Source organism: Vanessa atalanta, chromosome 6, assembly GCF_905147765.1.
Source record: "Vanessa atalanta chromosome 6, ilVanAtal1.2, whole genome shotgun sequence".
NCBI lineage: Eukaryota > Metazoa > Arthropoda > Insecta > Lepidoptera > Nymphalidae > Vanessa > Vanessa atalanta.
The window spans coordinates 8,085,780-8,104,929 of NC_061876.1; the positions used below are offsets into that span (position 1 = coordinate 8,085,780).

At 32.5% G+C, this 19,150-nt stretch overlaps 1 protein-coding gene across 1 annotated transcript in view; it reads left to right on the top strand.

The window, feature by feature from the left end:
- LOC125064720 (transmembrane protein 132E) overlaps positions 1–19,150 on the top strand; it is a 71,366-nt gene that overhangs the window by 43,524 nt on the left and 8,692 nt on the right. The window contains exons 2-7 of the mRNA XM_047671903.1: positions 10,977–11,808; positions 12,855–13,001; positions 13,749–14,016; positions 15,809–15,952; positions 17,327–17,501; positions 17,930–18,078. Coding sequence (XP_047527859.1) covers positions 10,977–11,808; positions 12,855–13,001; positions 13,749–14,016; positions 15,809–15,952; positions 17,327–17,501; positions 17,930–18,078 — 1,715 coding nt within the window. The remainder of the gene's footprint in view (positions 1–10,976; positions 11,809–12,854; positions 13,002–13,748; positions 14,017–15,808; positions 15,953–17,326; positions 17,502–17,929; positions 18,079–19,150) is intronic.

The window sequence follows — 19,150 nt, forward strand, 5'->3', positions numbered from 1 at the left end:
GTTCTCTTATGTTACCTGATACTTCATTGCTCAGTCGTCTAAGTTTTATTTATTACGTACTAGGGGCTCGCCCCGGCTTCGCACGTGTGCAAAGCTGATACTAAATATACTACAGATTTTCTTTACACTTATACAACGGTCACAGCTTTTTTATGTTTAGACAATACAAACCGCAATGTCCCTACATTTTAAATCTGTATAACTTTGAAAATACTAATTTAAATACCTTGCTGTAAAAGGCCATTATTTCTAGTAAAAAGTAAAGTATAAAAAGTTATTGTGTTAGTGGTTATTGTGGGTTATCCCTAAGAGATAGAAATATACCATCGATGCTTTTTTGTAGACCTTTTTTAAGGTGTACAATACTGTAGTACATTATGTTGATCTACTCCGTAGGGTTCAGTCAGCGTTTGCAAGGCAAGCGCAAAAAAAAAAAATATTTACAACATGACATTAGAAACTTCTAAAATTATCAGTGCATATATTATTCATAAAAACCTTCGTCTTAAATCACTCTATCTATTAAAAAAAACCCCATCAAAATCCATTTAGTTTTAAAGATAAAGAGCATACATAGGGACAGATAGACAGCGGAAAGCGACTTTGTTTTATACTATGTAGTAATAGATATATTTCAACGTTTCCAAACTATCAGTACTGTGGATCAAACTTTATATATGAATACATGGTAATCTATGTATTTGAAATAATATTACCGATGTGTTTGTAAATCGGAATCGCGATCGGAAACACATGAAAAGGCCTCTTCATATCATTACTGTCTTCCATCGTAAGTTCTTCTTCCTACAGTGCTAAGTTGGACGTATCCGGTTTTAGAAGCCGTCTCCACACTTTGACCTTTCTATTACCTGACTTATGATAAAAGCGAAGTTTTAGTGGCGACGTTCTTCTGAACTACTCGATAAAGAGTGGTAAGTAATCTGTCTTAGGTAGACAAGTACATCCCTATTCTTCTTGTGGTTTTGGTGTATGTTGTTACATGACAAATTTCTTAGAGCTTAGTTTGGCCTTAGCAAAGTGCACACAATAAGCTGTAACCCCTCGCTGTTGTTACTTTTTTCCGACCTTGCTCTTTAAGTTCCTTAGAGCGTATTTCTAGTCTACCGTCATTGCTAAACATTGCGGGAAATTATTCATTTACGTTACTACGTTATTGTCTGAACATTATCTCTGCCTCCATGGAACTAAATTTTACCACGCATAGCGATATGAAATAAAAACGCAATGACTGGGCAACCGTTTATTTAAATAAATGTAATAGTTGTCACAATTTTAATATTAATGCGGAACTATCCGCGAAATGGAATTTCAATAGATGTAAAATTCAAACCAATGCGGAAACTACCCAGTATTACGAAATGGAAAATTTATAGGTAAGACCCTAATACAATTTATTTATTACAGTTGGATATTACAAAGCATTATGATAATTCGATTTCATTAACATTTGTTCTACTAAAATGGGACGAAAAGAAAGAAACGAATGATTCTTCAAAGGCAAATTTAATGCGTCCTTGGAACTGAATTTTCCCCCATTAAAAGTTATCCAATCGGTAAGGGAATTAAATACGATCTCGTGAATTCGATAGATTGCGAAGATTATGTCCATGTGTACTTATTGATGCTATAGACATCAAGAAGTCGAATTCTTGAGCGTCATGGGAACAAGTAAAATATTTAATAAAATCATATTATATTCAACGACTTGAGTATCATATATTATATAGGAATGTTGTCTTTGAAATATTTTTAACTAGTATTCTAAAATAAATTAAAGTTTATTATTAAACTCAATTAATAAAAGGAAGGTGCTCTATTTTCAACTTTAAATAATAATTTAGTAGGAAAAGTTTTCACCATAGATGATACACGTTTCGTAATCGTTGATGGTGACAACTTTGCGCAACAATATTTGCTTTTCGTGCTTTTTGTTTTCTATGTCAGTAAATATGAGTAGCTACAGATATATGATTTGTTGATATATTTTCATTATTATCAGTAATATCAATACGTCATTTGAGAATTTGGACCTTTGTATGTGGTCTACTTATATTACTAGTTATTGAGATCGATCAAACCAAACACATGTTCTCGTTTGTGGCATTTGGTTTATCGCAATATTGATAACTTCAGATATTTTATTGCATTGCACGGCGGGTTCATATTTCAAGTTGCTAATGCGATACTGCTTAACAAAAAAATACGGGCTGATGAGATATTCATACCTAGCTTAAATATGGCCTAGATGTAAATGTGTAAAAAAATGTTATTGCTTTTATTGTAAGAACGTCTTAATACTATATCACTACGACAGAGAGGGTACCGCTGGCTTTTAGTGAGTAGTCTGGCACTAGTCCAGGAGTCCTTATACTTTTTTTTTTTGGAACGAAGTCCTTTTACGCGATTTACAGTAAACTGCCAGTTTTCGTCACGTAAGGAAAAATCGTTGTTCCTTCTCCAGGCGACCTTTCCCTCTGTTTCTCTTTATCTCTTTTTTTTCTCAAACGTTGTAAATTTATTTTGTTGTGTTTGTTATTTAATAAATAATATATAACGAAAGCAACTCCATTCCATTCGAGCGTCCCACGACACCTATCGTATTTTTATTGCGGGGTAATGCGTTAAAACAATGTCCAAAGTTATCCTTATATACTTTTCTTCCATGGAGTTTTGAATGTTATTAGTAAGTGAAGATTCAGGCGAACAAAATAAAATATTTTTGTTTTTCTATTTTTATAATAATCTTAAATGATTTCATTTTAATCTTATTAATTTGAAATTAGACTAGGTAAGTAAAATTGATAGATTTTTTATAATTCGATCAGTGTTTTTTTAAATGTCTCTTATTCATAACACTATATCATCTTTTTTCTGAACAATGAGTGTTCTTTTGAATAATTTAGTACCCTTTTATAGTTCGGCATGTTATCGCAGTAAACGTTTTTGAATTATCATGTCCTTATTCATATCAACCTGTTTTGTTATGCTCTTCGTGTACAGTATTCCATAACGATATATTATTAAATTATTTGATAATAACCTTTATGATAAGTTACATAAGACCTACTCATAAAGGTCTACGCGTTGCTATCTGTACTTTCGATTTTGGTTCCCCGCTGGGACAACGGCGCGTGCGCGGTAGGGTTCCACGTTACTTACTGCAATTGGTCACGATTACAGTTTTTCGAAACAAATATTTTTTATTAATTCTGAATAGTATGGCAATATGTTCCTATAATATCATTTATTTTTATGTATTTATAATATTCATTGGAACTGTCGATGAATTAATTGAAATTAACTTGAAAGTAGTAAAAAAACGACTACTATGGAACACTGTAAAAATATCAAATTTTATAAACTGGAAAATATTAGTAAAATACTTGTGAAAAAATCTTTTAGCCACTTCATTTTAAGCCTACGAAATGGCTGAAGAATAGGTACGACCTAAAAATTTTGTGAAAAACTTTCATCAATTTAACATGTAAAACATTGACTTTACGTTCTGATAACTATTTTAATTGGTATTACATATTATATGATAAAATAATATATTTTTATTCTATTAATAGAACAATAACGAAATTTTATGAAAATTTATTAGTTTATACATTACATTATACAATAGAGACCTTCTATTAAGAAAATACAACTATGTCAGAAGGTCACCTAATTTCAAATTCTTCCCTTAATTCAAATTAGGAACAATTCATAAAATATTTATATTCTTTGATCAGAGTTTTCGAAAACCGCAGTAAATTAAAACAAGAATTGTATTCACTGTTTTCACAATTACAGGCCATCGGCTGTATTTGCTTAAAGGTTACGTGCTCGATGCACATTTACCGAAAATAAATACTATTTCAATTAAATAAACGTGTATCACGATGAACGAGTATTGACTTATTGTCAATAATTTACTGTTGGTCGTATTATAATGTAGAATTATACTTTAACTGTAATCGAATGTTTATAGTCAGTTGGTATATGTTTTATATTTCAACAACTTTGTTATTAAAACCTTATTAATAGAACGAAAATATTACGGCCTGGAGAGAAGCAAAAGCTTATTTTACAAATCTAAATTTATTTTTTATATTAAACACCCTGCGGCGTCTTTCGTTACAGATGTGTTTTTAATATTGTGTGGATTTTCAGTTTTCATTAGACAAATTGATTCATGTCGACAGCTTAGGTATATATCATATATGAATATTTTATTCAAATTAAATAATTTTATCATAATATTTGTCGTTGAAGTTTAAAAAAATCGTGCGGCCTGACAACCATGGCGTGCGCTCTGTAAATCGATAAAATTATGTGAAAATGGTGTATAGTGGAATCGTTCCTCTCAAACAGTCTACATAAAATTCAACGACACTCTATATACATATATGGCTATTACTTTAAAAAAAATGTTATTAAGAGTCAAAAGTTACTTTTCATTTTTTTCAACCTCCTATAGGAAATATATTTTTATTTTTTTTTAAACTGTGCAGAAAGTAGCCTCCAAGATCACAAATTTTATTTGCATTTTATACCAACAAAGGTTCAGGGAGGTCGGGCTCGATATCTCCATATCCTGCCTAATCTTATTTTCATCCCTTACGAAAGAACCTCGTTATGGCGAATCGATTTTATCGGCTTCAAGCCGATTCAAAAATGTTGATATTAGTATACCACAAAATAATACATTAATGTTGTAAAAATAGTGTTCTAGGTAAACCAGAAGGTATTGTAAATTGAAAAAAAGTACATGCACAGTTTCTAGGCTTTATATTTGACCGTTGGGATATTCGTTCAACTAAAGCCAATCTCGATTGTAAAATAAGGTCTTGCTCACCACAAAAAAGAATTGTCATCGAAACTGCACCAATGTGTAAATCACATAAACCCAATCCTCTTATCAATCGGATTCGAGATGAGGGTTTTAATTCCGCTTGCCATAGCTTACTATATATATATATATGGTTAAAGTTGAATATATTCGACCTTAACAAAGTAACAAGTTAGTTAAAATGAAATTAAGAAACGCGTGTTTGCATTGTGTGTGTGGACTTTAATATTATATTAAGATCAAATCAAGATTCTAAAGAAAATATTTTTTTTTTTAAAGAAAAGAAACTTTTTTCTCGTCAAGCAGGTTTCTTTAAATAATTTTTCTGTAAATGAAACACTTTCTTCGATATCGATACACCATTGACAGTTGATAGTCGGAGCAGTATATTACCTGCGTGTTATGACTAAACTTGTATACGTGTATATGCATATTCAAATTTATATATCTACTCGTCTAACCGTTGAAACGCACACGCTTAGCGTCGCAACTGGCTTGAACGGTCAAGCCCTGTAGGTATTATACATGTATTATTATACACACTAGAATGGTAGCAGTGGTGTCCTACCACCTGTCCGTAAAACTGTATGTGACTACCCACTGTATAAGATTAAATAACTTTTAAAATTATTTGGTATTTCATTTCAATTATTAACTTAAAAGTATTAAGTTGTACCAATCTGGCACAATATTGTAGGATGAAGGAGGTTTAACACCTTTTTTAGAGATTTTTTTATAGTATTAAAAAAATAGTAATAAAAATTTGATGCTTAACAAAATTTTTTGTTAAGCATCATTATTTTATTAAATATTGTCGATCGGTTAAAATTTAATTTGTAAATTCGCAGTAAAGTTACATAGCTGTTCCTCGGTAGCTATGTACAAAGTAAGTAAATCTTGGAAATCCTTACACCACAACTAGACAAATGAGGGGTGCGAATACAAAGATCAAGGGGCGTTTTAGTCCATTTGCATTTAGATGAGCGAGACAAGATATTGTTGAGCACGACAATTCGCAGGGAGGAAGCGCTCTTGTCGCCACACAATCACCCTTCACCTTCCCGACTAATTACGGACACTAACAATCTGTCAGAAATTTTCGCCGCAATGAAAAGTCCTTGTCTCATGAACGCTCTCCGAGCTTACCTAATTATCTTCTTTAATTGCATAATTTAAATCAACTGAAATGAAACAACGGTTAACATAATAAGTATACTTTCACAACACTCGAAAAATGAGCAAACAAAATGCTTGTAACACCTCATATATTAACAGATGTTTATATATACGGTAGTAAATCTTTGTCATCACACACCAGATAAAGGCGTACCGTTATGTACCGGCAGCGAATAAACTTGGACAAGGGCCTACGCATGTATTAACAATGCAAAGGAAAGCGAATGCATCGAACATTGTATACTCTCACGGAATTCTAAGACGGATTCGTAGATGTGTGAATAAGTTAGGAATGTGCGGGGGCGACACATCAATGGAACGGATACTGATTACATGGCAATTAGAATAAAATATTGAGGAACAAGACTTTTTTGCCCTTATACATTTATACTATTCCGCTGCGATTCGACACCATTAATAACTTTACCAGTTGAGTGAAAATTTTCGGAATAATAAATAATTGTTGTTAACAAACAGCACAGGCATAAGAGCATAGGTGTATTTTCGTATCCGTAATATTTGTGAGCGCAACTGTAGATACACTTATGTGAGTCCTTGATATTTTATGGTGAAGAAGAGTTGTGGTACATAAATCAACTGCGAGAAATGTATTGCGTAACGAAACTTCATAGAAGTGCTCTTAAGTTGAGTGTACAAGAGGTTAACGTCTAAAGCGAGATTCGAGAGCTGACGCTGGCGACATTACTGTGCCCAGCCCATCCCTATATTGCAAGAATACATACAATGCAGTCATATTCCGTATAATAATAATTATTTATTTATTCATTTAATGCATTAAGTAAGACATTAAAAATGTCATTAATTATGTCTCCATATTTTTCTTTGAAATTCATGAAATAGAAATTAAAAATATGTATACTAAAAGAATGTGATAAATTTATAATTTTAAATATTATCATGACTGTGAACTGTCTGGAATCATGAGTCATTCCAGCATTGTTCCAAGAAACACCGACTGCTCCGTATCGATAACCACATGGTTCAATTTCCCAACGGAAGAATGTGCAGCTGTCTTGTTTCTGCTCGATATAAAAGAAAGGGACAATTGGTGATTACAATCAATTAACTCGTGACGATGGCCAAAGCTTTGATCTCATATTATTACCGCAAACCAGTATGGCAATCTGGTTACACTCAGCACACATTTTTCTACATAAATGATATCCATGTATATTTTCGATTCAATATCGATTCCATATAGAAATTAAGATAAACATATTATTAAAAATAGATTTTATAATGAGACGTTTATAAAGTTGTATCGAGGGATTTAAAATATTATTAATAAAATACACATTAATATTATTATTAATGACGCCTTACCGGTGATTTATAGGTTGGTAAAATATATAAAAATATTTATTTTCTTCAAAATATCAAATAATCGGAAAATATATAATTAGCTGGGGGTTTATGTTATTTTTATTTATTAAATTAATAATATTCCTGCAATTTCTTAATATAAGAATAAAGACAACTTAGGTAATATATATTGCTTATTATTAAGAGTATTTTCTCACGTTTCATAACGATATAGATCAAGCTTCTGAACAATACGGATCGTTTTTGTTCGGTCAATTAGTTTCCTACGTGACTGCGTTAAATAAAAACAAACAAGAATACTTAATTTTTTTTTGCTGTAAGTTGAAAGCCAACAGTCATCCTTAAAACAAAATTTATCGTGAAACAGGTATCAACCCTGCTTTATTACGGAACTGTGCGTTATTTCATTCATGTTAACTCACTAAATAGGAAAAAATTACTCACTGATGTAATTTGTTTTTAAAAAATCGAATTAAGCTGAATTAAAATTTAAATGTAATCGATCACCTCACGACACGTTGCGTGATAGCCTGTATAGCCTTACTATCCGCAAAGGCCTCTCTTTCTTTTAAGTGAAGTTTTGTGTTATCCACCACGCTGCTCCAATTGGGTTGCTGGATGATTCTAAATTATTATCGAATAAAGATGATCTGCCTACATGTGCAAAATATATAGAAATTTTATTCGCCCGCTCTCTAACCATTAATATTAAATTATTTCAATTTGATGCACTGAAATACGTAGACGCGGTGTGGCTTCGCTTTCTGAAATTGAAAAAGGCAAACAATTTATTTAGTAGCCCGCCCTTGCCGTCCGCGACGGTTAGCCATTATTTTTAACATTCCATTCTCTTACCTAAATAAATTCGTTTTATTTGGGTTGGAATGATTTTACAGCCCAGCATCTGGTCACATTAAATCGATTATAATAATATTTATGGTTTATCTAGTTTTAAATACGAATAAGATTATAATTAATCGAACACTTTTCATAAAAAATATATTAGCAAGAAATAATAATACATAAAAAGGTATATTATATATTCTTATGCAAATAATAAGTCCACATGAAACCAAACCCACTTTACTCTTATTTAATTATATATATATTATGTTACTTTACGAATATATATCAATAGAGTAGGTCCAGTAGCACGATCGCATATACAGATTTAGCAAATTCTGTACTAAGCCTTAACTAAGAACTGTCGGAGCGAGGCGAAAAATTCCGAATGAAATTGTTTTTACATTCATATCGATTGTTCAGAATGCAAACACAGAGGGCGACATGGTGAAGCTAAGCCCCTCTAATAACTGCCTCACGACTAATCCAAGATAGGCAGGCGTGGCCGTAATTCGATATCACCCGTCTTTATCTTGCTGACCTTTGGAGGGCATCGATATTCTACCCGCATGAAACACATACACAGTCCGATCTTTATTTCAGAATGTACCTATTAATTATGTCATTCTCCATTAAATTCTTTCATTTCATAAAAGCTTTCAACACATCAATTTCGGACGAAATAAAGTATATATATACGTACGATTGTTAAGTGTTTCAATGGAGGGGAATAAAATGAATATGATACTGTGGTGGAGGTAGACTCCATTAACGGGTAAATATTTGTTAATTTGTCACGGTAGGTTGTCATAGAGCCCCTTTGACATGCCGGCTTGTACATATGTAATTTCATTATTACTATTTAACTCCCAAATTCAATCGTGTGTTGCCATATTGTCAAAATAATAATAATTAAACCTGCTGAAATGTATTTAATTATTGCTTATTTAGTCAAGCTATCTATAGTTACTTAATTGCTAATATTCTTGTGATGCATTCAAGACATGTCCTATAGTTTATTACGAAAGTTTTATTCGTTAAATAAATAATATTAGCTGTGAATAATAAATATATATCAGATTTCGTTAATTAGATGCCGGGATAGACTCAGTGTTGGGAAGTGATCGAGTTAGTATGACGACTACCGTGTAGTTTAAAACCCGTGAAAACGTAACAATCAGATAGGCAGACGAAGTTATTTTTGCGTTTATAATATTAGTACAGATTTTAAAACATATATGGGGAGCATTAGCCCTTGCAACAGAATTGCAATATTTTCTAGCATTTACATATGATATTCACATAATAAAATTATTACATTATCTACAAAAAGAGATGAACCAAGAAAATATCAAGTAATATTATATTATATTATTATAAGGTTTTGTTCGTAATCTTTGTCCCAAACATAATTGTGTTAAAACAAAAATTGAATATTTCAAAATCCTGTAGAAGTATGAAAAACAAAAAAAGTGTAATACAAAAGTGAAATGAAACGTGTACTTGACGGATTTTCTTCATAACAGTACTCATATAAAGGTATCATATCTCGCGGAGGGATTGAAAGCTCTGCAAGTGTTCTTTGTTCTAAGTGCGTCACGTGCTGAAGCTTTTTATTATCCTTCTCTATTCCGTGCGCGAGACGCGTGCTCAGAAAAGTCGTTTCCTTGTAAATGAAGCAGCTTATTGCAGTACCGGGGAAATTCAACATTAACAATGATTACAATTAAATTACCTTATTTTATTTATGTTGAATGAAACAGTTTTATTATGTATATAACTGACTCTATCTCACGGCTTAATATAAGGGGCAATTATTAATTGGTTTAACACTTTGAGAAAATATCTAAAATAAGAATTTATCGTAGTTATAAATACCTACTAGTTAAAATACCTGCTTCGATTCTAAACTTGAAGTCTAACAAAATTTTAATTACGGAAATATATTATATATTAATTATAGCGATTATATGAAACATTTTTTTATTTTATTTTATAAATAATAAATTTAACAGAATTTGGCGCCATCTTTTAGCACACAAAGCTCATAACATATATACGCCACGCATTAAAAAGTAAATTTGAGAATTTAAAAAGACAAATGAGGAAATACAACAATATATATATATTCAAATATAACAAAAAATATATTCATCAACCCAGGGACTTCACCACGATATTTGCCTTATAAGCTAGACATATAGTAACGAGACATTATATATATATATATATGTATATATATATATTCGTAAAAAATATATTTATTAATTATAATTACATTTTACTGAAATGTAAAAAGATAACTTTGAAAAATAACGTTGATTAAAATATAACGTAATGTAATTTAGCTTTACATATGCATAAGAAGTAAACGCTTATTACAGTGACAGAAACGTAATGAATTCCATGAAGAGGGCTTAACACTCATACCGAGGGAATGTGACATGAATCCCCGCAATAACCGAGACGAATAACGAGATCGCGTCTAACGCTTTTCTATGAATCCGTCAAAAAGAATATTCAGCAGCTCTTTTAATTAAATTTCTTTGTAACATTTATGCTACCAAAATATATTCATTTAGTTTAGTAACATATATCTTAACTTTAATTACGAGTGGCTAGATTTTTGCTAAAATTGAAATTTTACTTATTTTTTAGCTTATACATATATAATTTAATATTATGTAATGGTTTAATAATACAACGAATTTATTTATATCATGATATTATTGTAACCAAATATTTTTATTTGCAGGCGTCGTTTTTGCCGTGGAAGTCCACTTTGAAAATAAGGATAGTGGATTTTTCCTGAAACATACAGCACGATGGAGTGGATCGGGTCCCCCACCCGAGCCAATGGGTACAGCACTTCCCGGTGCCCTCCTTTCCCTCGATCGATTTACAGTTCTTCAAGGTTCCGCCCCAGCATCTGTCAGAGCAACGTATGGACCATTTTCTACAAAACAAACAGTTCCAGCTCGTTATGCTGTTCCCGACCCCCTTGAACCGCCACGAAGAAATGCAACGCTAGTTGAATTACAAGATGCAACAGCGCATAGACTTGACGTGTCAGCCCATCTTGTGTTTCGAGAACTACCCAAAGATGCACCCGTACTAAGAGTTTTATTCCATACGGGCGGTGAAGGAGGTGCTCGAAGGGCAGCTGCTAGGCCTCGTCGTGTATGCATAACTCTTCATGCTAGCCTCGGAACAAAAACTTTGACCGCCACATGTGGACCGGAAGGCGAAGAAGGAGCATGTTTGGCAGAACTCACAGTCCCAGCTGCATGGTGGCCAGCAGATGGTAAAGGAAAACGGCCACCAAGAACTATGAAACTAGCGTACAGTGCAGCTGAGGCAAGCAGCGGTGAAACTGGAGAAGGAGTATGCGGCAAAGTATCTGTGCAACCAGCTTGGCCATTAGGCACAGTCACCTTGTCAGGAGCTCGTGCTGGTTATAGAGAAGCGCGTGCGGGAGACACAGCACTATTGTTACCACGAGCGCCTTTATACCCACACTTTAGGTTACATTTGCCTTTTGTTATTCGACGTGACACCAGCCATTCAATAGGACATGTTGTTATCAGGTCAGTTACATTTTAAACAATAACTACATAAGTATATATTTTTTATATATACATCTTTAATAGGTCGGCAGCGCCCATAGACAGTTGCGCTGTGTGAGATATTAACTATGTATTACAACAAAAATGCGCCACCAACCTTGGAAACTAAAATGTCTCTTGTGCCTGTAGTCACACTGGCTCACTCATGCAATGACGCAGCAACAACTAATATGACTATATGTATGTATTTTTATCAAAATCGGACGACCAAATGAACCACTTGATGTTAAGTGGTCACCACCACCCAAAGACAATGCGCTGCAAGACCAACCTTGGGAACTAATATGTTATGCCCCTTGTGCCTGTAGTTACACGGGCTCTCTCACCCTTTAAACCGGAAGACAATAGTACTGAGTACTGCTATTTTGCGGAAGAATATCTAATGAGTGGTTGGTACCTACTCAGATGGGTTTGCACAAAGCCCTACGACCAAGTAAATCACTGATTAATATGTTTGAGCAGTAATATATAAAGATCATTCATCATAGTGTATCTTAAATATGCAAGTCCGGGCGGATCGTTAGTTTATTACAAATATTATGAATAAACAATTTCGCCGCATGTGTATGAAATGCGTCAAGCGTAGTTATAAATTAAATTGCGCTTTGCAAGCCATAGCGTGCAACTGTGAATACTTCGTGCTAATTAAGTGAATAAAAAAATTAAATATATAAGAGTAGGGCTTAAGAGGAATGAAACGTTAAATTTACAAAAATAATATATGTATAGTATGATACGAGTATTTTATATCCAAAGAGTTTTAGTAGTAGCCATTATAATAATAGTATTCTTAGTGGATTCATAAAAACCTTATTTCTAAGTAAAACGAGCACCTGCTTCGAAACTTCAGCAAATATATCGGTTCTTTTTGAGTTATGAGGCGTAGGGTCGCACGGGAATACCGCTGCGCTGAAACGAAAATTTATAACCATTCTAGTTTTACATAATAGGAACATTTGAAAATATTCCTTTAAATTTAAGACTAAAATATATATATTTTTTAATAGAATGAAAGTAAAGTCCGGGCTGAGGTTAGTGAGCGTAACAACAGCGAACTCTCAATGGGCAGTAACTGCAGAAGTTAAGCCACGTGCTGCGACCGTTACTGCAACACGTCTTGAACAACCCCTGCGTGATGACGACAATCTTGAAACGTAAGTTTATAAATATATATATATATAAGTGTAGTACAAAATATATACTTTTATTTAAAGCGCTAAGTTATGAAACCTAGTTTAAAATATAATATTTAATCTTTGCTATATACATATGGATTGTTACAAAGTATAATTAATAAAATTACAATCTATCAATAATTTAGGGAGAGGCAAGCTTAAAATTCAAAATGGTATTTCGGTATATTTTCCGCAAGCTGCTTACCATCGTCGGGATTGCGGTTCAGATTTATAGGATTCTATTCCATTTCAATTTTGTCAACCATTGCCTTCGAGCTATTCGCGTTCTGCAGCGCTTAAAAGTGGGTCAACTGTCTCAACAAAACGAGAAGTTTAACTATGTAAACTAAAAATACGTGAAATCCTTCGTTAAAATGTTCTTGAACTAAAAAGCTTATGTAATTCATAGTATTTACGTGATTACCATTTACCAATATTCGAAATTTTAAGATTATGTTGGAATAGTGGCGCTGCCCTTATAGTGCTGTGAATTGGCAAAACGCCTGTAGCACTAAAATGGAACTAACCTTTTGAATTTTAAAGTGAGCATCGGTCAAGTTGTTCTTGGCTAGATATCAAAAATTACTAACGAAGCGAATTCATTTGTTACCATTTGTGAATTGAATTCAAAAGTTTCGAATAGTTTAACGAACGGTAACTTATTCTTAAGCACTAGGGTTCATTTGATTTATATACAGTAAAAAAATGTTCAACTTTAATGTACAGAGACATTGAGGAGAATACCGGAGCTGGTGGACCTGGCTGGGAAGAGATTCTTACATGGTTGGTAGAAGTTGGGGCCGAAGGCGAAGGAGACGCAGAAGGTTCCGAGGGAGAATCTGGTCGCGGTACAGCAAGAATCAGCTGGTCAGCGAAGGTATCTTCCACACCAAGCGCTACATCAACTACTGAAGAAACACCCCATGAACACCGAGTTAACACAAGACTTGATATTGAAAAAGATGACATTCAGGCTGTACTTCCTATTTCAAAGGTATGTTTAACTTAAAAAAATCGATATCTTATAATCAAATAGGTATTTTATTATTTTATTTAAGATAAATGTATATAACATTAAAGTACATAAGTTATATAAAGTTTCAGTAGTCAATCGAACTTTTACAGAAGAGCTATTTAAGTTTCCGAATAACACGTCTGTGTTAGTCACAAGTTACTTAAAAGCAAAGTGACACCGCCCGTATGTTTTGGAATTGAAAGCTAATTCTATACTTTTGATGTTTAAATGTCGTTAACAACTTACGAAAATAGGACATAGGAAACTGTCAACACGGGGAGACGCTATGTTTAATCTGATCCCAAAATATTCCTAATAGATTCTCAGTAACGAATAATGCGATAAATTGTATATGTATGAGGCATACTTATAAATACACTGCCTATAGTCTCAACTAAATCTCCGTATATGATAAAATTCCCGTAAAAGAAAATTATATGTACTCAATAACGTAATTCAAAATCAATAACCACGAAAAAAGAGATATTTTGGAAATTTATAGCAGTGGTCTTTTTTTAATTAAACTTCTGCGTCTATGCCTTTTTTTATTCCCCTTGTAATTATTTTAATTTTGGATATTTTGCGGCTACATGTAGCCGTAGCCTGCTCTTAGCCTATAGGCCAAGCCTAGCTAGTGTATTTAGAAATCCGCCACTGCTCGTAGACGACATTACAGATCAAATATTCATGCGTTAAGAATAGTTCCAGTGTAACTAACAACTAATGAAAGGAAACTTCTCTGAACGCTTCGTGTATAAATCAATGCAAGCTTACAAGTTTCGTAGTCTGTATAGTATGGAAATATTTAAGTGAATACGAAATAAGATTGAGAATTTCTTCAAGCATACGAGATATAGATTAAAAAATAGATAAAATTAAGTTCACTCGCATTCCATCACATGATATCATTCTTCTAAGCAGCTAATTCACGGAGAAGCGGTTTGTATTTTATTTGAGTGAGCGTTAAGCTTAGATAGGGACGGCATTTTCATATTAGTTCGTTGATGGATGGGCGCTTACTTCTAAGCAATTGATTAAGATACGAACAAGTGTTTTCATTGCGTGTTCACAATGAAAGACGCCTTTAATATTGTGGTTATTAATTGTGTGCTTACGTTGTTATGATGCCAAGAATTCTCATTCAGACAAATTATTCATTGGGAACGAATTCTAACCAATTTAGTTCAATTGTCAATTATTTGTGTTATCTCGTGAGTGTATACATGATGTCATGTTTTAAATACAGTTTTATATTGTTCAGTCGCTAGTACCCAAACAGTATAAAACTGTATTGTGATGATACAATAAAATACGTGATACAATTTATACTTTCTATAATTGCAGGGTCATAACACCGTTTTCAGATCAATAAGGCAGTTTAATAATATGCCTATGATTAAATAACACGCTTTGAAATATTGTTGCAGTTTTTATTGCGTTTTCATTTGTCGTATGAAATATCTCGTAGTATACTGAGCTAACTATTTTATATTAAAATAGCACAATTACCAATAATTTTGTGGATTCTTCAATAATACTGAACGGAAAATTTTTCGACATTATTCAGTTAAATATTTTTTCATTCCGAATATTTAATGGTTTCCAGACGAGAATCGAAAGATTCAATATTTAAATTTCACATGAATATACTCGGCGGTACAAGCTCATCCAAAAAGTGTACTTTACGTGAAGTTTTTAAGAATTAAAATATTAATTTGGAATGTTTTATCATTTGGTACATCAAATTATATAAAAATCTATTTTTATTTAGAACTGGGAAGTGCTGAATACAGCTGTGCTGACCGGGAGACAGGTGTCACAGGCTATGAAGGTGCTGATAGTATCTCAAGCCGGCCAGGTGGCTGACGTGACGTTGCAGAGCTCTTGCCATTCGGAAGATGAGAGCGTACTTAAGGTTAGTCTAACGTTTTACAAATAGCTGAAGCAATTCAACATAGTAAATTAAAATCATACAAATTAATAAAGATAAATATACAAGAGTAAATTCTTCTGTTATATTCACGAAAAATATATCTACTTATATGAATCTTTCATCACCAATTTTATAAGTGCAAGGCGGATTATATAATATAGTAATATGTTATACATGGTTGAAATACATATAGCTTAATGTGATAGCTTGATGTAATGTCTCCTAAATGTCTTATAAAGTCTGAAAATTCTCTGAGAGCAAATATCTGTCGTATAAATAAGAACTACAGCACCATTTTTATGTTTAGATTATAACAGTTCAATTAAGTTTTGTTTTTGTATTATTTATCAAAATATTTCCGTTAGCAAAACTAACGTTTTCTGATAAGAAAATACTATTTACATTTTACAATTTGTACAGTATTTGTGGTGTTATTATGACATATGGAAGGATTAACACAGAATTGGCGGATAAATCGCTTGGCTAAAAATATCATAAAGCAAACCATAATTTTGCCGATGCAAAACTTGAGAGAGGAAAAAACGGGAAGGTTAATAACAAGAACTTAGTAGAACTAGTTTCAGAGCGAACAACTAGAATGAGAAACGTTGGCTTACGAATATCAGAGTTAAGTTTAAATTGTTCTTCTCAAGCATCATTACAAATTTAAGAGGTATCTTGAATCCGGTAAAAGGTTAACCATTACTATTCAGAAAAAGCGGATAATAACCCTAGGGAATTTGTAAGGTGGGTATAGGTAACCTTAAAGAGGGAACGCTTCAGTCGTTATTACAAATTAAGGGTACTTTGAATGGAATTAAAAAGCTTTTAGGAGCATTGTTTGCGTAACGACAGTAATTTCCATAGTAATTACTGTATATTAAAAAATAAAAAAAAATAGAAGGATTACTATAGTAATTTTTAGCCGTATTTAAATACACATAACAATTACACAACGAATACTCTTTCGCTCATTAATTCAATGCTTCTATAATAAGTCTTATTTAAAATCTAAAATAGATGAAAGATAGATTTAAAAATTTAAAATAATGCTTAAGTTAAAAGTTGTATTAAAAAGGCAGGCAGTAGGAGCTTATCCTGTATGGATATCCTACCGTAAGTTTACGTGACAGAAAAGTTATACAACCATTAACGTGGATTAAGAAGAAATATTTAAAATATTGGAAACTAATAATTTGGAATGTCTTTTATTCGACCAAACTTGAACGAAGTAAATAGTTAATATGGCATTCGATATTGCGAAAATGATTTGTAGAATATAATTACAGTTTCTCTAAATATTAATAATCTGTTCTACATATAAGATTCTTATTATTATGTGTGTCACACGCCCAGGTCTCATCATCGTGCAGTTCCGTATATGTAGATGGATCGGAAATCCGTGGCTCATCAAATGCTTCCGTGATCGTTAAATATGGTACCTACACTGGCTTGGCGAGATTTACAGTTTGGATGCCGGAGTATCCCCTCGAAATAGATGTTGACGATAATCGCCTATCACAAATTAAAGGTAATTTGAATACGTTTAAAATTAAATTAATTATTCCAGTAAATTTGAACATGTTATACGATATATCTTATTCCCGCTAATGACTTAAGCAGGAAACCTTTAATAGATAACAATTAACCCTCTTAATTAAAGGATCGTATGTCTAAGCAGCCATTAGAAGAAAGGATAGGCTCTTTATGTTGTGTTATTATTAACACAACACATTGGAATTATCAATGAATATGCCGCTTATGACTTTATTAAAAAAAAACACCAATTTTGTCCACAGTTTTTAATTTTGATTTCCATTAAAAACAAAACAAAATACTCGTATGCGTATGTATCACTACTATCGTTTTATTTTCTTTATATTTTTGTGTGTGAAGAGGATTGAGTAAGATCTCTATCTACTTTGTTCTTGTATTGACCCACATATGTTCTTTTAAAAGGCTGGAAAGTATCAGACGAGGCGAATGCTAAAGACAGATTAAGACGGTCTTTGTCGTCGCGAGGGTGGGGTGGCTCGAGACCCGACGCCCCCAACTCTCTGACGGATCAGCGCTCTTGCAGACTCAGATACCAACAAAGCAATGTTGAGGTTTGTATAGAGATTGGTTTCTTTGTAAGAAAAGTAAAATGGTATAGATGTATACTGTGATGCAGCTTCCAAAGCTTTTAGCGGAAAAAGTAGTTAGTTACATGATCGATACAATACGAAGTTGTTTTGTTTCTGCATGCGTTTTCAATAGAATATTCTAGAATATTTACTACTACTAATTTTTATAGTTATATAATACACCCATAATTCATTCTAAAATCTATGAAAATAAATATTACTTATTAAATATTTGATAAAATTCATGATTTATTTAAAGCAAATTTTTGACACACGTCCAGTTAACTAACAGTGCTTAGTGCTCTTAGTTTAGGAAGTTAACCATTAATTAATAAAGTATGCTACCGACGTACTCCTGGAGTTACGCCAAATCACGACATCTATAATTTACTAATGTTACACGGGTTACATTTGACATTTATACAATTATATTTACATATATTTATTAAAAAATTACATGATATACTGGTTTTAAGCATTGGTACTTTATCTCGTCGTATACTTTTATGGTTTGAATATCGCCACTTACTTCATGAAAAGTTTACAGTATTATGACTTTTAGGTACAACGGATATAACGACTGAAATTCTATGGTCATCAGCGAATGCAAATTTAATACTATTAGCTATAAAACTGTAAGCAATTATATATATGATAAAAAAGCGTGGAGTTAATGCTTGTTGACTTCCAGACAGGAGACATAACATACATATATAATTGTATTTAACTAACATTACTGTATTTTTAGATGTTGAAAAAGAGTAACTGAGTTTCTTACCGGTTCTTCACGGTAGAATCTACATTCCGAACCGGTGGTAGCTTTACTTAAAATAGTTTGTAAAATGACGATTCAAAAGTGCTTGTAAAAGCCCACTTGAATAAAGTATATTTTGATTTAGATTTTTTTTTAATTACATAATTTGCCAATTTGTCTGCTTTATCCCTTCGTATTATCAAAATAATATTTTTGATGAATTTTATAAATAGTAAAACATTTTGTTCGGTCATAAAAAATAATGATAAATAATCTTTACATATTCATATATTTTTATTA